The 24,388-nt window shown below is 45.7% G+C and overlaps 3 protein-coding genes across 4 annotated transcripts; all 3 read right to left on the reverse strand.

Annotated features, from left to right (window-relative positions):
• Nucleotides 1–1,746: 1,746 nt before the first annotated feature.
• Nucleotides 1,747–4,820, reverse strand: LOC135091914 (metallophosphoesterase MPPED2-like). The gene is made up of 6 exons (XM_063989978.1): nucleotides 4,689–4,820; nucleotides 4,211–4,355; nucleotides 3,875–3,988; nucleotides 3,397–3,556; nucleotides 2,788–3,014; nucleotides 1,747–1,871 (listed from the first exon to the last, which is right to left on the reverse strand). The coding sequence occupies exons 1-6, from the start codon at nucleotides 4,818–4,820 to the stop codon at nucleotides 1,747–1,749; spliced, it is 903 nt and encodes a 300-aa protein (XP_063846048.1).
• On the reverse strand, nucleotides 4,689–12,826 carry LOC135091825 (transient receptor potential channel pyrexia-like). Its single transcript, XM_063989825.1, has 7 exons — nucleotides 12,406–12,826; nucleotides 12,169–12,304; nucleotides 10,132–10,705; nucleotides 9,763–9,870; nucleotides 8,258–9,602; nucleotides 6,412–8,085; nucleotides 4,689–4,823 (listed from the first exon to the last, which is right to left on the reverse strand). Exons 2-6 carry the CDS (start codon nucleotides 12,290–12,292, stop codon nucleotides 6,457–6,459), a joined length of 3,780 nt encoding a protein of 1,259 aa, XP_063845895.1. The 5' UTR covers nucleotides 12,293–12,304; nucleotides 12,406–12,826; the 3' UTR covers nucleotides 4,689–4,823; nucleotides 6,412–6,456.
• A 140-nt stretch (nucleotides 12,827–12,966) lies between these two features.
• On the reverse strand, nucleotides 12,967–23,369 carry LOC135091826 (forkhead box protein J3-like). Of its 2 annotated transcripts, none has more exons than XM_063989827.1 (9): nucleotides 23,211–23,369; nucleotides 20,243–20,851; nucleotides 19,056–19,360; nucleotides 18,734–18,886; nucleotides 18,477–18,580; nucleotides 18,056–18,187; nucleotides 17,743–17,888; nucleotides 17,335–17,607; nucleotides 12,967–16,940 (listed from the first exon to the last, which is right to left on the reverse strand). In XM_063989827.1, the coding sequence occupies exons 2-9, from the start codon at nucleotides 20,732–20,734 to the stop codon at nucleotides 16,710–16,712; spliced, it is 1,836 nt and encodes a 611-aa protein (XP_063845897.1). In that variant the 5' UTR covers nucleotides 20,735–20,851; nucleotides 23,211–23,369; the 3' UTR covers nucleotides 12,967–16,709. The 2 variants fall into 2 exon arrangements, with proteins under 2 accessions (XP_063845897.1, XP_063845896.1); XM_063989826.1 differs by lacking the exon at nucleotides 23,211–23,369 and adding an exon at nucleotides 23,075–23,194.
• Between the last annotated feature and the right edge of the window lie 1,019 nt (nucleotides 23,370–24,388).

Here is a 24,388-nt window from a genome sequence, read left to right on the forward strand (position 1 = left end):
TATCCAGCAAGGACAGGGAGGCTTGGCGATATGCAAGCTGCAACACAACCTTGACAAGTTTAAGCTCTTTGCTCCAGTGGCAATAAGCTGCTCACAGGGGACTTTCTAACACAGGGGTGAGCAAGGCACCAAAACAGTTACATGAGCAATAGGGGCACTGCACTTCCACTCAGCACTTGTGTCATGTTCCTGCATGCAAACCTGGCTTTCACTTCAAGATCTATTTGCTTGTTTCAAGAAGATTTCAACACTCTAAACATTAAAGAACATTGTAAGGAAATACGAGTAAAGTTTGTATCTTAACTATTACTTACAATGAATAGTTGCCTACTGATAGTTACAATGTTTCAGTATTAAAGCTGTCCTACTGAATATTATTATCACTTATCTGTCAACGTGCAAAGAGCCTCCAATCTCAATGCATTTCAATGACTTAGCTCGCTGAACTGAATTGATCACCTAACCCAAACCAGCACTCCCAACCTGTCATCATCACAGCACCAAGCTCTTCACTACACATAGCTGACAATTACCAAACCACAAAGACATCCTGTATGTAAAAACTCACACCAGACATGAACTTCTCTGTATCTGTGACCTTATACAAATGCACTTAGTCTTGAAATCTCACCCACGGAATCACTCACGGAGTTCACTAACCAAGACTAAATGAGTAAGGAGGAACTGCTACAAGACAAGCCCCATCAAGATAACAGCTTGGTGAGGCTCTACCATGCCTTACAAGCTAACAAGTGATACAGGGCACTCTACATCTTACAAGTCCATGACAGTTTAACCTAATAAATGCCAAGTACATTCCCCCTCTCCACCTAAGAGCACCTCTGGTATGCTACCTTTAGTCTATCTCACAGGATCTCAATGGTAACTCATGGAAAAAGTACATCTCTCTATCCAGGTATAGGCTGAGCTTCTACAGATTTGTGCCCAATGATGCTGTGGAGTGTAAGTGATGCACACTTTCAAATTCTACATGACACACACACACACTACTGTTCTTTGGAAGCTACCAGTGATGCCTGTCCTATCTTTAATCTAAGAGTGATGCCGGTCCTGCCTCCTGTCATTTATGAGTGACTACCAGTAATGCCTGTCCTACCTTACTCTAATGTCTAACAGCAACTATTAGTGATGCCTGACTAACTCTCTCCAGTGTCTAACAGCAGCTACCAGAGTTTTGCCTGTCCTACTTACTACCATCTAAGAGTGACTAGTAGTGATTCCTGTCCTACTTTCTACCATCTGGGAGTGACTAGCAGTGACTAACTTAACTCTCTCTAGTGTCTAACAGTGGCTACGTCTTTCATCCTAAGTGTTTTAATGCACGTGACAAACAGCCAGTAACACAGCCTTGAGCCTTGCCAAGTGACCTCACTTTCACAAGCCCCTCACTGGTGACTAGAAGCAGCGTCTCTCCAAAGTGATGACTGACGTGGTAAAGTTTCTAACCTTGAATCACCAGGAATTCTCTAGGTGGTCTTAAGACATGGTTCGCTCCCTCCAAAGGCAGAGTTAGCTAATGTAAAGGTTGGGATTTTGAACTATCCTTCTCAGTAAAGGGTAGCATGCAATGTGGACAATACAGGAACAGTGATAAGAAATGATAAAATGATGGAATGTTCAATAATTTAGGAGCATACAGACACACACGTTGATATTCCTAAATGCTTGAGTCGTAAATTAATGAGGTACAGCAAGAGGCCAGAATACACTGGTCTAACGGAGTAATCATTTGGAGAAGCCCGGAGGAATGGGCACGTCAAACACAATGGGCGGGTTGATGGGCACGTAGTTAATGTTACAGGTGGAGGCGTTGATGAATATTATCTTACCATCCGTTGTCACGCCATAACCTGCCGGCAACACGTTACTTGTGGTCACACATTAGGAAAATGTTCCTAGGTTATGGCGATGCTGTTTAAAGTCATCCTACTTCATGTTAAGTCTTGTTACACACCCATTATTCTTGTCTTCCCTGATTAACATTCCTATTACTGCCACATACTTCCCAAATTATGATGATACTGTTCAAACTCTTCCTATTATACTTGATTACTTCTTTTGTTACATGCTACTTGGCTACTCTTTCTTCCCTCATTAACCTTACTACTGCCAGATCTTCCATAAGTTACCAGACTATTTCTACCAGGAGAGATTCCCCACATTACAATGCCATTACTACTTTCCCAACATTACCAAATTATTTCTACAGTACAAGAAGATTTCCCTGATTACCAAAATTAATACTACTGAAAGACATTCTCCAAATAACCAGATTATTGGTACTAAAATACATTCCTGAGATTAGTGTATCATTTCAAGGCAGTCACTCACTCCCTTAAGAAGTGCCAGTGATACATATTTCATTGTGCTACAGTAACCACATAAGAAAAGAGGGAAAGACATGAGAATTATGTGTTGGGAAGAGAAAAGAAAGAATCTTTACAATATAAAAGTAAAGACAGTAATGGAAAGTCAATAGACAATAGGATAAGATCTGATTTAACTTGTATGGAACAAAGAGAAGAGTGTGGTTCCTCTAATAATTTTGATATCCTTGTTTTGTTTCAGTACCGAGTGACTGACAAGAGATATACAGGACAAAGAGATGAATGTGATTCCTCTAATCATGTTACTTTGATATCCTTGTTTTCCTTGAGTACTGAATGAGTGACTGACAAGAGATATGACAAAGAGAAGAATGTGGTTCCTCTCATCTAGCTACTCTAATATCCTCCTTTGGTTTCAACAGACACGTGGATGACTCACCTTCATGAATGTGGCCAAACAGATGGTACTTAGGCTTGACTCTGCTCTGCACTGTACTCAGCAGCTCCACACAGCCGGCCCTCACCCCCGTGCAGCAAAGGTCCCCATGTCCAACAGGTGGTGTGTGAGTGATAAGGATGTCTGTGTCCTCAGGAATCGCCTCCCACTTCTCCATGCACTGTCTTCCCCTCGGTACATTGAACGCCCAATTGCAAAATTCTGGCTGCCTGTTGATGAAAGAGTGTTAAGAACATACAAGCATATAAAAATAAGGGAAGCTCTATCTCCATCTATCATCCCTATCCATAAATTTGTCTAATCTTCTTTTAAAGCTCCCAAATGACTCATCACTAACAACCTGATTACTGAGTCCATTCCATTCATCCACCACTGAAAGCTCTAGACTTTTCTTTCTCTATTTTGTCTTCTTTATGTACCTTTTTTGCATCTTACATCTCTTTCCTCTAGGGAATGATGGGGCTAAGAGTGTGAAAGATGTGGGAGTAATTGGTGCCTTGTCTGGGCCAGTGTGGGATTGCCAGCCTGGTATATAGACAGATAGACATGTATGAGTCTTGCTTCTATTCCTACCAGACCCATAAAACCCACCATGGTGTGCCATAAAGCTTGATGCCACAAATGGAGTGCGCTTGGTCCTGCAGATACACAGCGTTGGTGATGAGGTCCACAGTGTTGTCCTGGGCCACGGCCGCCTTCAGCTCATCACGCTCCATGCCGAGGTCAGGAATCTCATTGATCAGTCCGTCACCTGGTGTGGAAGGGATACTGTGACAACCACCTGCACTTCACAAAGCTCACTTTCAAATAATCTGACATGGAAGGGAATACATTAACAAGGACTTCATTGCAATGCTCAATTTCAAACAGTTCAGTGCTATTCTATAAACCAACAAGTGCCTGGTCCTCACAAGGTTTGAAGACACTTATCCTCCACTTTAGATGATCCTTTTGACATTTTTTAAGGAAGTGGCACCTCAATGAGCCTTCTCATTCTTTTTGTTGCCATAAGCTAGTGATCCTCTTATAAAAAAATAATTAAAAGTAAATAAATACAAAGAAGACCTACCAGTGTGAGCTGTCTTGTGGTGGTGCTTGATGGACATGCCGCCAGTGAACTTTGGGTCAAAACTCAGCTCATGGTTGCCGGCAATGACAATCTTGTGTTTGTGTGGCAGTGACGCTGAAACAGAACAACTAACTATTACACTTGCTGAATACTGACATGGATTTCTCAACCCTGACATGGACTTCTTAACCTCCCAAGTGCTCAAGCTGTGTACCAGTGCATTACCTTCCTAAATACAGAATACAGAACAAGCATTAATTATACTTGCTAAATAATGACGTGGATCTCTTAACCTCCTATCTATGCATGCAGTGTACATATCCACTAGCTTCCTACCCAGCCAGCCGTTAAACTCCTCCACCTCGCTAGCACTGCCACACCGAGTGAAGTCTCCGGCATGCACGAAAACGTCGCCATAGGGGATCTCAAACTGGAGGTGTGACGTGAGGCAGTGCGTGTCACTCATGCACACGAACCGAAGCTGCCGGGAAGGAGTAAATGTTAGTAATAATTCTGCAGACATGAAGGAACTAACAGTGCCCTCCAGTTCTAGAATTTAATGTACTGTATAGTCTTCCGTACTTTTCCGAGCTAAACATTTGTCATATACAACATTACTGCATAAACTAAAAAGATGTGAAATTTAATGTAAGGATTGTACTATCTTCCATGCCTTTCTGAGCTAAATATTTCATGTACCCTTCATTAATACACATCCTAAAAAGATATGAAGTACTTAAAGCTGTATAATGCTTCAAAACATCACATTTTATAGCCCACTACCAGTCACACCTCCTCAGATGACTAAACTCACCATATGCTCATCAGGAGGTGTCTGTGGAGTCTTGACATTAAGTTTTATTATCTTCTGTGAGCGCCGCAGCTCCTCCCAGGCCTGTGTGGGATTGTGGGTGATAGGGTGGATGGGCAGGCTCAAGGCAGACATCTCCTGCAGAAGACAATGAAAGTAATGAATCTTATTTCTTTGTAAACAGTTATTCCCAGGTACTTCTTGAGAATACAACCCCTAACCTAACTTAACCTTACATAACCTAGTCTATCCTACCCTCACCTAACTTAACCTGCTATTCTGTTGGGAGTTATTATTCAGTAACTATACAGAAGCAGGGAATTAAACTTTTACTACTAATGCGTGTCTAAATAACTAGTTTGTGGAGGAAGTACCACTACCTATTAATACATGGATTCCCACACCTGGCAGGGTTAAATGTAACTATTCTCTCCCTCCCTCCTTTCTTTTCCTCTCCTTGCCTTTGTTTCTCTCTCAGCATTCCTTTTATTCCTTCTTCCCTTCCTTCCTTCCTCTTTAACTCTCCTTGTATTTCCATTTCTTCACCTTTTCTTTGTCTTTCCATTTCAATTTCATTCCCTGCGTTTACCTGTCTTTTTTTTTCCCTTTCTTTATCTTCTTGTCATTCAATCTCATTCCCCTCATTCCCTTACTTCTATTCTTTTCTTCGTCTTTCTCAGTTTCCTACCCTTCCTTACCTTGTCCTTCTATATCAGAGGTTTCCCTTTCTTTCTCTCTCCCTCTCCTAACCGTCCCTTCCTCTTCTCCTCTTCAACTTCCCCCCCAGCACTCAATAATAGAAAAATAACTAAGATACGAGGCAATTCCACACCTGAACACACCAAGAGCCCTTCAACCCATGTGCCACACACCTGACGTAACACACCTGAGAGGGCCCCGCCTCCTCCCCCTAAACGTCTAGCAAATTTTCCTTATCCCTGTGTTTTTCAAGCTCCATATCTCAACACAGTCTGCTAAGGGGTGTATATATCCGGGAATACACTTACAGGCAATACCGCTGGCTAGTTACACACGTCCTTCCTTCTCTACACTCTGTTGGGAACTAAACAAATAGAAGGGTTTAGTATAGAGAACCAGTATGAATTTTAGTTGGCGCCCGATGCTCCTCCATCTTACTCCTCCTCTACTCCTCTGTCTAAGCTGTTACTCTCTATTATCTTTGTGTTCATGTTATTTGTCTCGTATGCGAACACAAGTGAGATAAAATAACGTACTTACGTATTTACACTGACCTAAAGCAGCTGGGAATTGTATGTTACCGTATGTTAATTGAGTTTAAACAACATTGTAAACAAAAATGATAAAGGTCTACAGTATACGTCAGCAAATTATTGGTGTCGTGAAGTCTAACTATTGTCCCATTGAATATTCTAACCCTGGTCACAAGTATTTCCGTCGTGAATAAAGAAAAAAAATATATTCCTGGTAAAACAAACTAAGAGAGCGTAACGACTTGTAGAAAACCCCAGCGGGCAAACTTTCCACTAGTTATAGACGCCCTTGGCACACATCTTTATTGATTCTCTCCACACGGCCATGAGGCAGCTAAGTTCAGGCCCTGCACGTGCTGCCTCAAAGACACAGAGCACGGGAATACAGGCGATACCTATCTGTAGCTTTTCATTGCCGATATAAACAGTAAAAAGAATACTATATAGCTGAGTAATAGGAACTACATTACCATCTACATCCTACTTAAACCTACAGCAGAAGTAGCATCATTGGTGGGGAGAGGAGCAGCAGGTGAAGGCTAGGGCAGGGAGGGCGTGGTGCTGCGGGAGGCGTCAGGCGTGCTGCTGCAGGAGGTGTACACGCTGGCCTCCCCCGCCCCCTTCCCCCGCCCCGCCAACTCCTCCACGCATTGCCCCACGCGTGCCACCTCCTCCGTCAGAGCCGCCAGCGACTCCTTCAGAAACATAGCGTCGCTGCGCCGCTCATCCACGTCCCACACCAGCAGGTCGAGGCCGAAGCGCAGTGCCTCCACGCTGCGCTGCACGTCCCCTTCGCTGCTGGAGTACTGCGCAGTCTTGCTCAGGCTTCGAAAGTTGGCGAAGGCGTTCCTGCGGCGCGAGATGTGGTCACGGGCGCGGGCGGTGTGCATGATGACCTCCACCAGCTCTTGCGGGATGCCCGTGTCCCGCTGCATCTTGGGGCTGAGGATGAACGTGCACCCGTAAAGGGAGGGGAAGAGTAGCACACTCTGGTGCAGCAGACGCAGCACGCCCCCCGGCACTACCCAGGCCAGCCACTTGGAGAACATGAAGGTCTCGAAGTGCACCACCAGCTGGGTCTGACGCACCAGGCGGTCCAGCCCCACGGACTTGAGCAGCCCCTGGATGTCCGACACGGCCAGGCCCACCAGCAGGTTCATGAGGATGATGGTGACGAAGATGAGGAACACGCTGAACACGAGGTAGGAGGTGGACGGGTACATGATGGTCTTCTCATCATCGAAGAACCACTCGTCGTACTCGATCTCGCCTGTCATCATGACCAGCGTCTTGAGCAGCCTCAGGCCCACGGTTCTGAAGGGCGCGTGGTTGGGGAACAGCACACCGAAGCTCAGGGAGAAGGCGTTGATGAGGCAGATGTAGGCGAAGAGGAATTTACCGAAGTTCCTGGTGACGTGGGTGAACATCTGCACGTAGAGACCGAACACCGGGAACCTGCCGATGATGAAGAGAAGCTCCACCCAGCTGAGGAGGATGACCACGGCCGCCAGGTGGTGCTCCCAGTTCTCGGTGTCATGGCGCACGTACGAGGTAATGGTGATGGTCATGGTGAAGATGATGATGGGCCAGATGAACACATTGTCCCACGAGAGGTAGGTCCGGGGGGCGTTGATGATTTGAAACACTTCCTTCACCGCCAATAGACTCACGCCGGTCCAGATGGCGTACAGCAGGTAGGTGAGAAGGGACTCGTAAAGCAACCCGCACCGCTCCCTCTTAGATGCTCTGTCTGGTTGACCTGAGGCTGCGTGGGTCTCCTGGATGCCATCCCCGGGATCTAAGAGGCGACGGGTGTGTCCTGGGGAGTCTGCTGGATTGGCGGGAGGTGAGGAGTCCGAGGGAGGAGGAGGCGGCGAGAATTGAAAAGGAGGATAGATAGTCTCCTCGGAGGTGGAGTTGAGGTGGTAGCAGGAGGAGGCCGGGAACACCACCATGATGTAAATGGTAAGCAGGATCACCAGCAGGGCGTAGAAGATCAAGTTCAACACGAAGAAAGAACGAACCTTGAGCCACTTCAGAAAGAGGAGCGTCTCACAAAGAGGATGCTTCAGCAGCGGCTTCTGGCCTTCCCTTATGAAGCAGGACAGCATGCGACACTCCAGCCCGCGAGCCTCGCCCGGCACCAGCACCCGGAAGTCCATCTGCACCTGCAACACGGAGACCAACTGCTGACTGACTCCTCCCGCCTGTCTGTGTGCTTGGTAAACAGTAGGCAGGTGACAGATGAACCCACAGGTAGAGAGAAACAGATGGACAGAGACAAACAGAGACCAGATACATAGGTGAACACAGGTAAAGACACACAGAGGAGCACCTCACCTGGGCATCTCTGTCGTGGTGGTCGTGGTCGGTGAAGGAGATGGCAGCGTCCAGACTCTCCTGGATGTGGGCGAGCACGGTGGGTGTGCGGCGCAGGATGAGGTTGAGGGCGGACACGCCGCCCTGGGTGCACGCTGTGACGTCGCCGCCGTGGTCGAGGAAGAGCAGGACGCAGTAGGAGGACTCGTGGAGCGCCGCCATATGCAGGGGCGTGTGGCCGGACTGGTCTGCTGCGTTGGTGTCCGCCCCCGCCTCCAGCAGCAGCCGCAGACACTCGTGGGAGCGAGATCCCTTGAAGATGCCGCTGTGCAGGGGCGTCTTCTTGTCACGGTCGCAGGCGTTGGGGTTAGCGCCGAAGCCGAGCAGCAACTGCACAGTGTCGGAGCTCTGGGCCTTGGCCGCCAGGTGCAGGGGCGTCTGTCCCCGCAGGTTCTCCTGGTTGGGATTGGCGCCGGCCTTCAGCAGCTGGTGCGCCACGCCGCAGTAACCCTCTTGGGCCGCGATGTGTAACGGGGTCATTTTGGAGTTGCCGCGGGAAGCCCTCACGTTGGCCCCGGCCTCCAGCAGGATGCCCACCACGTCGGCCAGTCCCTCACTCACTGCGACGTGCAGGGGCGTCTCGCTGTACAGAACCGTGGGGTTGACGGTGGCGCCAGCCTCTATCAGGAGCTGCACGCACTCCGGGGACGCGGCGCGCACCGCCTGGTGCAGCGCCGTCTCGCCGCTTGTATTCAGCCCAGTGTCTGGTTTGGCGCCGCCCTCTATCAGCACCCTCACGGCCTCCAGGCAGCCGCTGCGGGCCGCCAGCATCAGGGGCGTGAACTCCTCGTTGCCATCCCACTCCCAGGGACCACCCACCTTAGCGCCGCTCTTCAGCAACGCCCGCAGCACTTCGTCGGCGCCCTTCTCGGCAGCCAAGTGAAGGGCACTGAGCCCAGAGTTGTCTCTGGCGTCCACGCTTGCGCCGGCCTCCAGCAGCATCTCTACCAGGTCCGCGGCACCCTGCACGCACGCCCACAGCAGACACACGTCCAGTCTCACCCGGGTCTTGCTCTCCCGCGCCACCGCCACGGCCTCGGTGATCTTGTTGGCCTCCAGCAGGTTCAGCACCATCAGCGGCTCGTTCTTGGCGGTGAGGCAAGACCTGAGGGCGTTCATGCGGTGCTCGTGGATGGCGTGGGCGTTCCAGCTCGTGCTCGCCTCCAGCAGCCGCTCCTCCAGGTTCCCGTCCTTCTCGATATTATCCTGGCTGGTCTCCGAGGAGGGGCTGATGCCTCGTTCCGTGAGCCACTGCTTGCGCCGGCTGGTAGTGAAATCACCCAGCCGCCGCCGGGACTTCTTCCTCCTGCACCAAGAGAAGTGTGGTCAATTAGCACTGAGAGACGGCAGTGGTATGACACAACTATAGTAATGCTAAGGACACACACACACACACACACACACACACACACACACAAACACAAACACAAACACACACACACACACACACACACACACACACTTACTGCCTGAGTTCTGAGTCGCTCTCCTCACAAATGTTGTCGAGGTGTCGCCCCAGCGGCCGCCCCTCGTCGTCAGCCTCGTCCACAGTGACGTAGGTGTTCTGGGAGGAGCTGCGTCGCGACACGTACAGCCGGGCACACAATGCACACAAGTCAGTCTTAGTTCTCATTATTCATTACTATTTTTCAGTGTATCTTTAAGTTTATGGGAGAGGTGATGGTGCCTTTACGACTAATAAACAACAACAAGGGTTTTATAAAATATCGATAACATCACTGACTTGTGGAAGACAGATGTATCTATAAACTATTAAAGAGATGTGAGGTGTAAACTATTAAGGAGATGTGAGATAAAACAGCGCCACGACTCACCTCCTCTGGCGCGCCTGAATCCATTGCTTGATGCGGAAGCTGCGGGACAGGTGTGAGGGCCGCGTGTGGCAGTCACTGAACACCCGGGGACGGATGGTAGGCGGGCCTTGCCTGGACGGGGACCACGACATCTGGGGCCCCACACGCTGGTGACCCTGGTGACCCTGGCGACCTTGTTGGCCCTGCGCCCCCAGCCTCCCGTTGCCTACGCCGACCCCTACCGCAGAGTTGAACCGCGCGGGACTGTGCCTGACGGGTCTGCTGTAGTCCCTCCATTTGCCTGCAGCCGTGGTCAGGCGAGGCGCTGATACTGTCGCAGTCACGGGGCGCCGATGCTGGGGCCGGCGCGGGCGAGGGGCGCGAGGCAGCTGGGGGCCTTGATCCGAGGGTGACGGAGAGTGTTGGGTGAGGCCGTCAGTAGGGGAAGTCGGCGTCAGGGGGCAGGGTGTAGGGGAGAGGCGCGTCCTGGAGCAGAGGGCGTGGGCAGTGTCGCGGGGCGTGGTGAGGGAGATGTAGCTGGTGAGGTCTGTGCAGGAGTGGGAGTAGCGCACGTCTCCCCGCGATAACTCCCCGTCTGTTGAGATACATTGCCTGCTGGTGCATTAGTGGCGCCGCGCCCTGCCCCAGCGTGTCCAGTGGCGGAACAGCTCCTCTACGAGTACAGTACTGCATTCACCTATCTCTTAATAACTGCACTGACACATCGACGCTTTTTTAGAATTCATGTATACCATGTTAAGCGTTACGTTGAATCTACGCTTGTACTCCTACATATAATCGGTTTCAGTCTTTTAATCCGTATACGAATCACTTGTAAATGTTGAAAATAAATAATTATAACTTATTTTTTCACTATGCATAGATATAAGTAAAAAATTTTCCATGTGGCAATAAAACAAAGAAATAAAGATTTCTAGCTTATCCTTGAGTAAGCACATATATTATATCAAATTAGACCATACGGTAATAAAACAAATAATTTTCCTACTGAATGTCTCGTGAATCTGGGGTAAGGATTGAATGTGGATAAACTATGCAATTTATGATTACCAATTTAGAGGAATGGCAGCCTCAGGGAGTGGGAGGGGGCCGGGAGGGGTAGAGGGGCTGCTGCTGTGGTGCGCCAGGTTTGGGTAAATTGTTTATCTCGAAGACCAGCCATCTGCTAGTCTTCCTCCCATCCATCCCACCTACCTACTTCACGCTAACATCGCGACTCTGTCCCTCTCAAGCTCTCTCTTACTATATCTGTATTCGAGTCACTCCTTTCGAAAAACAAAACAATTAATGAACATTTATGCTTGAATACGTGAACAAAACAATGTGTTACTGAAAAGATGCGATGAATATTAATGTTTTTCTATTAGCTAACCAGTTACAATACCAAGTAATGCAGCGTAAGGCAGTATTAAGTGAAAATGTACATGGGGTTTACGTGAAGGGATGGGAAGCTGTCAGTGGGCATAAAACACGGGGAAGTTAGCGCTATAAACAAAGTAAACAAACGTAAGGAGTGTTATCGGGGAAGAGCCTCGTGTTGACGGAGGTGATCAGAGGAATGCTGCCCCTCCTCCCTGACCCTCTAAGTCGCGTCATCATCACTTGAGAGGATATTCTGAACCTTAATGGAAATACAGTGAAAAAATAGGGACTGTGTAACGCACTGCACTCGAGTTTAAAATTAAAGGTGACTGGGAGTTCAGGGAAGCGCTTTTCAAGTGTAGCTTCCTGAAAATGGGCGAAAAAAAGATACGGATTGATTGTAATAGTAATATAACATGTAGCAGTATTGAGCGACCAGCAAACACAAGACACATTGCAGCAAGGACCTCAAGAATGTGAAAGTATGTGAACATTTGTAGCACGAAATACATAAAGTGTGTTTTACGTGAATTATGTTATTGACACTGGTAAACATTTTATTTCCGTCTTTTTACTAATGGAAATGCAACATCACACATACAATGGGAATGTAAAACATTTTAGGAATGGCAGTGTTTGTCACAATTTTGTTAATGTAAAATAGGAAGGCCTTACCAAAGCGATGGTGGGCAGGCGACTCACTGCCTGCATGCCTCTCCCGCGGCTGCAGCATCGCCCCTCTGCCCCTGGACAGACCCGCCTCGCCGCACACCACACGGAGGCGTCCTGGCATCGCCATTGATCAGCCGTCCTGGTGGCACACAGGCACCACTCTCTAGAGCTTCAACACGACACCAGCATTACTCACCATCCACAAAAGCTATGCACTGGAACCCCAGCCTTACCACTTACCGGGAGCCGCGTGTGCTGCTAGCGCTCATGAGGCACTGAATTCCCCGGTGTGCGATGACCGGGTGGCGCGCTGGGAGCCACTCCCCGACTGGCACGGGGTAGGCAGGGCGCCAGCAACCACGAAGGCAAGACACAAAACATAATTATGGAATAGTACCTTGCCTCTCACCGACAGGATTCAAAGAACACTATTACCAAGAAGGCTGGCTGCCACGACACGGACATAATGTACCTGTCACTCTACTGACCTGCATCACAATTTCCTTGTTTTGCATGAGACCCAATAATATACTTCACTAATTGGAATTATAATACATAAAGTAAAGGAAGGATAGGAAGATACAGGACGGTATGCAATAAAAATAACAAATAAATAAATGCGAGGTAGAGAGATTAAGATGGAGATGAGAAGACTGACTATGCAATATAAGACATCAAATAAACAAGCAATGGGATTAAGAGACACTGTACAATAAGTAATACAAGTGAGTGACAACACATACAAAGAACAAGTGAAAGGAGACACATGACACATACATGATTTTGTAATAAAAAATGTCATTGGGAATTTTTTTTATTTTAATTACATTTCATACAAAAATCTATGAATAATACAATATTTACAGCCAAGATCATTCTGGGCCAGTGTTTCTGCTGGGTCACACGTGCTCGCGGTGGTGGAGCACACTTGTAGCAGAAATTAAAAGAATGGAAATATTATGTACAAAAGGCAACATACAAAAGTATAAAAAAGCTAAATTTGCTTTTCTTATAGTTAGGAAGATTTCATGTTAATAGCATCTATAATGATTACTTCTACTCAGATTACACTTTTTATTCAACATTTATGATCTAATGGAGATCTGATTCCTAATTCTTATAATTTACATGTTGCACATACAAGAATTAGTCAAACAATGAACGACTAGCAGTTTATGAAGAGGAGTCTGGGTGCTGGAGTGGACACGTGCACCAGATCTCACTGTAAGCTCCTAATGGGGAGGAAATGATGAAGTATCAGGTCAGTCAGTGGATGAAGGAACAATTTGTGGGTTAGGACCAGAGGAAAGACTCACGGCCGTCGATAAAATTATTTCACCTCAAAATAACTTATACCTTCCTGAAGAGCACTCAAGGTTTTGTCCGTCCTCACGAAGGAGGATGAAATTACTCCGAGACTTCCCTGCTTCAGGACACATGAGTTAGGTGGTGCAAACTACTGCTGTGCCCGAGCAGCCATTGTATGAGTTGCTCATTTTGTATTCTCAGAGAAGGTCTTTCCCCACACAGGTGTAGAGGGAAGAGCCCAAGAGTGCCTGCGGCTGGATGAAAGGCAGCAGGATCTGTGGACGGCAGCATTCTCTACTCAACCCCACAACGCCACGGATCCTGAATCCCCTCACTGACAGGTGTGTTGACAGCACATCAGTGTGTGACTGAGAGGCCTCTCACCTGCATCCCGCACACCTTGTCACCTACACTCACTCAACCAGACATTCTGACAACCAATTGAGTGACATCTATTTATACTATTATTTTTTTTTTTTTTTTTTGCCATTACCATTATATCCCCATTTCCCATTACATGGGATGGGGAGACATGCTGAAATATGTCCCTGGTGGGAGAGATATAAGAGAAATTCCATGCTTTCTCGACAGAGGATGATGGAGGATTGCGCAGTCAAGTCTCCTTGGCCGGTACGCTTGAAGCAACCCAGAACTCAATGCCGAGTACTTAATACAAATTTGAGGTTGGAGGTAGGAGGTCTGACCAGATAATTCAATGCCCATAAAGACTTTACCTAAGAACTGGAAGACATCTCCCCAAAGAGCTGTCTTCCATTCACATCAATACGAATAATACTCCAAGAGAGCACTGAGAGCACTAAGCCTGACTCACACGGTGAGCACACGTCTGTGTGGCCAAGGCGCTTCAACACTGGTGGTGGCGGCAGCAGCTTACACAGGACCACACTGTAAAGCAAACCTTTCCCTGGGGTGCTTGGAGCATGCCGGCCCGTGCATCAAGGGGACCCTCAATACTACTGTGGAATGTTTGGGCCTGAACTGTTTTCCTTTGCTACTTTTAGCAACACTGCTAAAAACAGCAGCAACTTTTTGCATTACAAAAAGTTACCTTCAAGAATATGACAAGAATTTTATATATATATATATATATATATATATATATATATATATATATATATATATATATATATATATATATATATATATATATGAATAAAGAGCAAAAATTTACAACCTAATTAAAAATACAGAACAGTAAATTCTTATGGGAAATTTTCTTGTTGTTTGATTTGAAGAACTGGACCTAATCAAATATTTTTAAGATAATTTCATTGCAACTGTAAATAACATTTAAAATCCAATCCTTCTTTACATGAAATATGTAAAATATTTACCAATAATTACAACAAAAACATTCTCAGATACAAAAAAGATCCTTGCTTACAAAGTTGCACACCACAACAAAGGTACATCATTTACCCCTGAGCGGAATGAGAAAACAAACAACAAGACCAGGCCAAAATAGATTATTGACACCAGTAGTGAAGTCTGGTCTTCCCTATCTCCAGGGACAAATCTTTTCATCATAAAGGATGGCCAAAGCTACAAAACAATTCTTAAGTTAAGTGTACAACTGGAAACCTGACACCTGAACACCTGTCCTTCACCTTGGCTGTGAGAAGACTAGATAAAGAGGTTGAAAATAATGGGTAACTGTGGAAACTGGTTGGTGCATTACTAGTGACCCTTTATGCAAGAACAGACTGCCTGGTAGTAAGACGAACACAAAGCTCAACCATCCTGCTCCAGGCCACCTCTGCACGCTGCGGCCACACAGAGGTTTGGCCGCAGCGTGTCGTCTCATTCACTACATGCTATGATACCTCAACACAAGAAATTCAACCACAGAAACTATCTCAAACTCATCAATGATAAGTTCCAATCGATCTATTATAAGACGTTCAGAGCCTTGTGGAGCATCAAACAGCTCTAGTTTTATCTCTGATCTTGTATTGGAATTATATGATTAATGCAATGATTCACTCATCACTAAATATACATTATACGTAAGACATTTACATCAGAGAGAGACTGCAGACTGCACTGTATTCCCACACAACACACGTGAGTTGTACATCTTGAATTGTAATAGCACAAGAGTAACACCTCCTCACCACTTGCTAACTCAAAACAGAATTCTGGATCCATAAATAGTAAACACAAGAGGCTTTGCTGCACATATACAGACCTTGTTTGTCCTACTACCTCCAATGAAGAAACAAGAAGTGACCAAATAAATATCACAAAACTACACTAACACAAAAACAGATTCGTGCGTGACACAAGCTAATCAAATTCAACCACGGCGTAATGAAGCTTGACTCACTGGATGTGTACTAAAATATATATAATTCCATACGGTGTGAAAAAGAAAGTAATGAACGGAAAATAATCAGAAAACGTGAGCTCCTGCTATCGTACTATTACACTCTCTCAGGTACATGAGTTACCCCGGTCTCAGTTAAAGGATTATCACAGGACTCAGACAATGTTTCAGTTGCATGAGTTACAACACCACATTCATCAGCTGAGGCTTGCCATAATGTTTTGCACCTTCTTACATGCCTCACTAAAGGGCACATTAAACACCTTCTACTTAACAACCTATGATTATTAGTTATCACAATTTATGTACAGTTAATTAGATAAAGGTACAAATATTTTGGAATACTAGTCAGGATTTGCACTATGAGGAAGAAATGAATTAAGGTAGAGTATTTTAATACTTTCTGTAAAACTCAAACATTCTAGAGAAAGTTGTCTAGTGGAGCACCACCCTTGAGAGAATCTCAACCAACAAGAAAAATTTAAATCCACATCTGAATACTCAGGTCAATAGAACACTGTCTAAATACATTTTAAGTGCATTAAAATACATTAAAAACAAATATTACCACTTTCTTAAGGCATGACAAAACATAATTGGAAGATTTTATGCATAATGGCATTTTTCTCTTCCAGACAATCCTATTGCCAGAGAAGCAACCATTCAGCACCGGCTAATCCTACCGTCAGGACAGACACGTTCATCTCCACCACAAGTATTGTACTTCCTGAACGTTGGTGACCAGCAACACACACTACAGCAATGCACACTACTCACTCAGGCCCCGGCCACCTCACGCACAGGATCACCGAGTACACATTTGCTCCTTGCACGGACACACGCGGACTGCTTTCCACACAAGGGAGAGGAGGGGAGGGCGGCAGCCTAACTATGACAGCTTACCGTTGGTCAGAACGAGTCTGTTGAGGGTGTGCTGCTGGTGGGGGGATGAGATCGTGGGTGTGTACATGTAGTTGGCACGCACTGTGGCTGACCTGAGAGGAGTGACACCCGGCAGCTTGCGCACCACCAGGCCTCGGGGGGACTGGCTGCCCTGGATGGTGGCCTCCCCCTCTGTCTTGATTTCATTGCCAAGGTCGTCAACCAGACCACCATTCGACTGTAAGAAAAGGATCTCGCTCATCAGCTGCTCTGCATCACTAACATACAAAGTTACTGTGGTTTAAGTGATATTCACATACATTTTATGCTTGCCAAATGTAGTAATTCACAAATAAAAACTTGCCTAACTTGCTAAAGTTTGAGCCTGTTTCACTAACTAGGGGACAATTATATGAATGCTAATTCAGACATTGTGACTGGTGAGCCTGTGGTGGGAAGGGGTAACAGTAACTAAATTTTCATGGAACGGTTCCTATTGAAGTATGGCAGAAAGCATCTGGTCAGCCTCCAATGAGCAATGAGCTTAGCTTAAGACTGATTTCTGTCATGCTTGAGTAGGTCAGGAAGAATGTACTTGTGTTCATCAAGGTAGCAGTATCTAGGAGACTTGCCTGCAAACTGATCTCTGTCATGCTGGAGTCTGGAAGAATGTCTGGGAGGATGTACTCTGGCTCATCAACTGATGGGTTGGAGTTTCGCTTGAGGGTGTGGGTTATGGTTGTGTTGCGGGTGGGGGTGGACTGGGAGGTGGTGGAGTGGGTGGCCAGAGTGGTGCGACCATTCTGCACAGTTTGTCTGATATGTTGCTGCTGGCTGCTAACCACTGTGGAGGTCCCCCGCTGGTTTGAGGTCACGATGGTTGGCGAGGTGAGAGGGTTCAAGATCTGAAAGGTGTTCTTTGTGAGCAGGTGTAAAACATTCCCAATAGTCTTCATTATCAATCTGAGCTGCTTTATGTCTGTTTCACTATCAAGATTAAATTACTAAATATTAAAGATATAAAAAGTGGTGGTAATGACCTTGACAGTGCCCACTGTGGGGGTCACTGGAGAGTCAATGCTCAGAGGGTCCACCTCCTCGTCTTCATCCTCATCCTCGCTACATGATGACACACACCCATTGGACTCAAACTTCATTTCTCCCCGCTCTAAGGCTTCCAGCACCTCTGTGGGGAGTAAATGCTTCATGATACACTGAACAATTATTCCTCATTTCCACAAATACATAACAAAACTGATGATAATAAAGCTGCAAAAAAATTCTCAGCCCCATTCCCTTTTCCTCATGAGATCATGCATCCTTCTTTGACAGCATTTCAACACTACAACCCACCAGGATATTGCATGGCATCCTTAATTCCCTGCAGGTCCTTTTTACTCCATTTCTGCACCTCTTCATCCATCTTGTGAGCCTTGGCTGGGTTCAGTGCCCACAAACACCCCTTACGCTGGTTGCTGCCAGCCACTGTAACCAAAGTGACAGGTTAAGAGGGGTTAAATCTGGTGGAGCTATACAAACTCGTTAATATAGAGCTTATTGAGGTTAGGATAGTGATTAACTGAAACATTCTGAATAATGTATAACAGTAATGCCTCCAAATAATGTGAATGTTTAGCTCAGAAAGTGATGAACCTTAGAATTTGCTCCATACCTTAACCTCATGTAGCGTTATACTAAACTACCAAAATCAACTGATGGGCTCCAAGAATGGCTGACATAAGCAATAGTACACTCAAGCAAAATGAAAACTAACCAACTGGCTTTTCAATCTTTTCAAAGCACTTGTTTAAGCTCAAGTTGTGACGGACAGAATTCTTCCATCCGTTGGGGGCAGTCCGAAAGTATGGGAAGTGCTCACTGAAAGAGAAATAAGCACTCATCTTTTATAATTCTTAGTAATACTGCACCTTCATGCAGCAACAATGGACACTATATCCAATACGCCACAAAACAGGTACACACGTAACTTAGCCACTTAAAATATAAAGACCATTATCTGCTGACACTCACCACATAAAGCTGTAGATCTCTGAAACGGGCAAGCTGCCGGTAGTGCTGTTCTTCAGTGCTAGAGCAATGAGGCAGGAGTAGGAATATGCTGGCTTGGGGAACATTCTCTCCTCTGGCTGTACTTCCTTCCTTGGTTTTCCTGTACTCTTGTATCTTTAGAAAAATGGAATCACTGATAACTTCTACTCTTGTATCTTTAGGAAATAGATTTACTGATCAGTTCTACTCTTATATCTTTAGAAAAACAAAATCTACAAGCTATTTACATTGATGCACACATGCAAGTTATAAGAATACAATATTAAAGCAAACACAAACTTACCTATTACTTAAAATATTGTGGGATGTGGTGGTGCGTGCAGTGATGATGGGAGTTGTGGTGGGTGTGGTGGTGGTGGCGGTGGAGGCAAGGGTTAGCTGCTGAGGAGTGCGCTGCGTTGTTTGTACTACCATCTGAGAGGTGGCCAGGGTGGGTCTGGTCACCACGGAGGGCTGGGAGGGGGTCTGGCTGGACTGAACAGACACCAAGGAACTCTGCTGACGTGTACTCTGCCCGGAGGTGGTCTGGGGCCGCACCACAGTGACCTGAGTGGTGACGGGTCCACTTGCAGCCTGGGACTGGGAGGTCTGAACAGCAAGGAACATCAATCAACCATATGCTTTAGGGAAAATACTCTTACCACTTTTTATAGACAAAGATAATGGAGTCTGCCTCTTTTGCTCTCTTTCTCTGAATCATGTCATCCCAAACTTCATCAAATATTAGCTAATAACTGGCAGGGAGAGATGAATCTGCCAAATGGAACATGAAACAAATAATGTCTCTTGTATAACACTTGCCTTGTTCTACAAATATAAGGTGGTATACAAGAAAATAGCAGATAAATTAAAACAATATCACAGAAATAAAGACCCTCTCTTATGTGTAAGTAAAAGTTTACAGAGGAGAAACTGTCTTCTGGCCTTGTCCTTACTAATCACCTTCGACAACAAGCAAGGAATAAATATGCATTCTAAACCAATCAATACCTAGCAATGAATGAAAGTTACACAGAGAATAACAAGAACAGGAGCACTAAATAAAGACATATACACACACAAAAAGCAGTACTAGTCCAGAGAAAACCTGTTTGAAACGCCAAGCAGGCAGTCAGGTATGTGACAATGAGTCAATGAACAGAAGCCAGTCACCTCAAGGGCACCTGTTATATAATGTAAAACACACACACACACACACACACACACACACACACACACACACACACACACACACACACACACTAATGTGAAAAGTCTTATTGACATTTTCAGACTAACAGATAAAAATATACAAAAATGCAAAAATAAATAGATGAAAAAATGATATCTACAATACCTATATATAATTTAATTGCAGTTCCTTCTTTTACCCTTACTAAAAATCACCTTTTGAACATAAATCAGATAATGTAAAAAAAATATCAGGTTATATTTACAACCAAGATCCACAAACATAAAGGGAAGACTGACCTGGACAGAAGTGGTTGTAATATTGATCTCCTTGGGTTCAGCCTTGATGTAGAGAGTGGTTGTGTTGCTTGTACTTGAAACAGATGTACTGATGGGGGTTGGCGGCTCTGACTGCCTTGTACTTCTTGACGGGAGGGTGGTTGGCAGCACGGCCGAGGGGTTTACCATTACACTATTCTCTAGGTCTAAACTATAGTTGCTCATAGAGGACATGTTCATCCAGGAGTTGACTACATTCAACTCCTCAGCGGAGTGATCCTCAGCCACGTCCATGTCCTCCAGCTTCTCCAGCGGGTCAAACAGCGGCTCGAAGGACTTCAGGTCAAGCTCGGCCTCCAGTGAGGACATCCCGGACAGGTCGAGGGAGTTGAGATCTGAAGAGGTGATCATGGTGTCGAGTCCTTCGCTGAACTCCACGCCACACTTGATGTCGCAGTCGATCATCTCCTGAAGGGTGAGGCCTGGCTCCGTGCTGGGCAGGTAGAGATCCATGGTGGTGGTGGGGCGAGGTGTGAGGGAGTGGAGGGGTGGAGGTGGCAGTGATGGGGTGAGGTGGATGGTGATATACTGTGATGTGATGTGAGATGAACAGGAAGATTGACTCTTGATCTGGGGAGAGAAAGAAAAGAGGAAATGGAGATGTTTCTCTTTATATCATAGAAATTCAATTATACATAATTTCTTTTCAAAATAAGCAACTTTCTATCTTACTGGAAGGAACAACACTTTATATCTTTCCTTCCCAACAAATAGGTATTTTCCCTAAATGGAAAGAAAGGAATATTTACAAAACAATTTTTGTCAAACCTATATTAAGACTCAGCCAAGATGAAAGGGAAGGAATTCTACATCACTCACATTTCCAACACCATCATCAATGCCAAGATTCATTAATAATGCAATGCTAAACTATTACATATACAGGAGCACCATTAATATTTCAGGTCAAATAAAGGTGAAAACTGGTGACTTCCTTATAGTTTTCTACTCCAAAGGCATGAATTTTTCTATTTCAATCCAAAGGCTTACTTTTAATTCTCAACTTTAACTCCCTTATGAACCCCCCCACCCCCCACCCCCCATTTCTCTCTCTCTCTCTCTCTCTCTCTCTCTCTCTCTCTCTCTCTCTCTCTCTCTGAGTTACATTAAGGTGCATCAGAAGTTTGGTTAATTTCATGCAGTTCTCCAGTAAGTGTTCATTCCATCTCCTCAATTCAGACACAACCATTACAGTGGCAATCAAAGCCTCACAACCTCGAGCAAGGAGCACAGCAGCACATAATAAGCCTGGAGCTGCAGAAGGAAGGAACAGCACAGTATGAGGCTCTGTTTGTTCCCTGCCACAAAGTATTGCCAACAGCCTCACATCCCAACATTTTCCTGTGTCTCATCAAATTTATTAATCACTTCATCATTCCTCATTCCCTATAAACCTTAATAATCCTGTTTATTTCACTGAGTATAAAGAAGAAATGTGGTTCTGTATTACGATTATTTCAGTATCCCCCAAACTAACAAAGAAATTTCCACACCTGTCAAGACAATGGAAGGGATTAAGAATTCACATCACTTCTCCACAACACAACTCGAATATAACGAAACCCTTGAGGCACAAAGGAAAATAACGATTTATTCATATCATTAACTGAGATATTGGGATAAAACAAAGACAACGGTTACTTTTCTGAAAACTCCTTCCATACAACTACTTGTGAACAGATAATATTAACACAAAGCCACGCATTTCAAACACCTCTGTCAAATCCACCATACCAGTTTTCATATTCACAACTTTCAGAGGGAAAAATAAAGTTAACCACCACAGCAACATAAAAACAAAAACAAAGGAAATAGGAGCACAACACAAGACCTCATGTAAATTCCCCACTAGTCCCTCCTGTAAGTAAGGGAACACAATGAAATTAGCTACGGGAATATGATAAAATATTTCCTTCCATTCACAAGCGCACAACACACTGAATAACCACTCAATTTACCGCCAGGGGAATAACAACAGCGACACTGCCCTTCAGCACAGGGGAACAGTAACCTCACTCACTGACAGAATTTACATGGAAAACGTTCTCTCTTATCTTGGCGCGCGAAGTAAGATAATTCTGACACAACACGAGCAGCACTGTCTGTCAACATCCAATAGTGTAAATCTTGAAACTTCCTGCTGGAGGCGCTGACGGAAGTTAAACTGCACTACCATCTTCGGGTTAGTGCACGCGAATACTCCCCAGTAGGAGAAACAATAGGTTTTATAAAATGAAAAATCCACGAATTAGCCTGTTTCCTACTGCGACATCCTGGTGTAGGCGCTGAAGGAGGGTGTCACTATCATAGCAATTGCCTGCACCTTCAGGAGAATAGCACGGGGCGAAAAATGACACTAGCTTGTTATATAACAGCAAAACACAAACAGTCCAGGCTTTAGCGATACCGTTCCCTTGTTATTTATTCTGACGAGACACTGACGGAGGCGGCACAGCACGACCACCACCTTCAGGAGAACCTCGCACTGGTTGAGGGGCGAGAAACAGCGACACAATAGCGGTACACTGATAATCCGGGATGGTAACCTGACGGGGGCACTGACGCGGGGCTGAGCGAGCAATGCACCTTCAGATAACAGGAAAGAGAATCGGGGAAAATATGAGGTGAGCGGGCTGCGCGAAAAACCCCGCCATCCACGAGTTTAAATGGCCAAGCAAAACATGATCCCACGTCCCCCTGATGTCACGCCCCGCCCCTGACACGCCGCCCCTGGAGTGAGGAGCCGCACGCAGGGGACGAGGGCGGGCGGTAATCCTCCTCCTGCACACGTACATTTAAATCCCAACAGCTCGCCGGTACTGGGGAGGCACGGGCGCTACAAACGTGGGAGATTCTTATTCTCGTGTCCCTTGGGTAAGTACACATCCGCAACACCCCAAGGCGCTCCCAGCAGATCCCCGCCACTTACCTCTACGTCTTCCTCATTGATTCCACGTGTTGGGGTGAGGATGTGCCACTTAATTTAGCAAAATAAACACGACCACGGCACTGCGCTGGCCGAAACATTGGTCCTCGTCGTTCGTTATGACAAAGGCAGACACAATTTTGAAATCCTGGTTCCCCATTGGTCCCCACAGCTCACGTGACCCTGTGCTGCGCTGCCACATGTCCTCTGTGTACAGTTTCCATGGCAACGCCTCTCCTCTGATAAGGATGCTCCAGGTTTATGATGGAATATTCGCTTTAAACAGTCTCTATATGAACGGACGGATGTGTAAAGGGATGATCATTGATTTTATGGTGTTTCTAGTAAGGGCCACACGTGGCTTTAACCCAGATAGGACAAATTAGTAATCGATATCATGCACTCCATCACGGGTTGTGTTTCACGGCCCCATAAATATTTTCCTGTGCTGTCACAGGAGACCAGGGCGATATGTGCTTGATATCTAATCGTGTGAGTGACGACTACGTGATCGAGGGATGCTGGCACGAGTCGTAAGAAGGCGTAACATTCTATTTATAGCCCATAATGGAGGAGGAAAGTGACGTTCGCGTAACACAAATTTCTTCCCTGTAATAAACGAAAGTCAATAACGTATAAGATAAAAATAAAAGGATATTATTATTATTTCATTTGTTCCGCTGTAGTAAAGTAGCATAAAGATATGAAATCATAGTATTACGTTATAAATTTCCAAGATAATTTCCATGATGTTAAATAAATTCAGCCATAAAGAAGGAAATAATACCGTTATTACATAATTATCATGGCTCAGAGTAGTAATTATAAATAAAGAAGACATATTCTCCGGCATAACCTTGAAAATGTTGAGTAAGGATACCAGGGCGAAATCAAGAATGGCCACACACAAAAATCAGGGGCAGGTTCCCAGGTCAAGGGCAGCGACGTGAATACATACAAAAACCACCAACAAGACCAGGAAAACGTACCCACGAGTAGTAATATAAGCGAAACATGAAGGAGGAATGACGAGGGAAGGGAAGGAGGGTGGCAGCGATAACTGGTACAAAGAAAGGAGGAGGAAAAAGAGAAAGATTAACATTAAAAGCATTCAGGCCGACAATAGGTGGTTGAGGGCAGCGTGGTCACCTCCTGCCATGGTGTGGGAAACAGGAGGTCAT

Source organism: Scylla paramamosain, chromosome 38, assembly GCF_035594125.1.
Source record: "Scylla paramamosain isolate STU-SP2022 chromosome 38, ASM3559412v1, whole genome shotgun sequence".
Taxonomy (NCBI): Eukaryota; Metazoa; Arthropoda; class Malacostraca; order Decapoda; family Portunidae; genus Scylla; species Scylla paramamosain.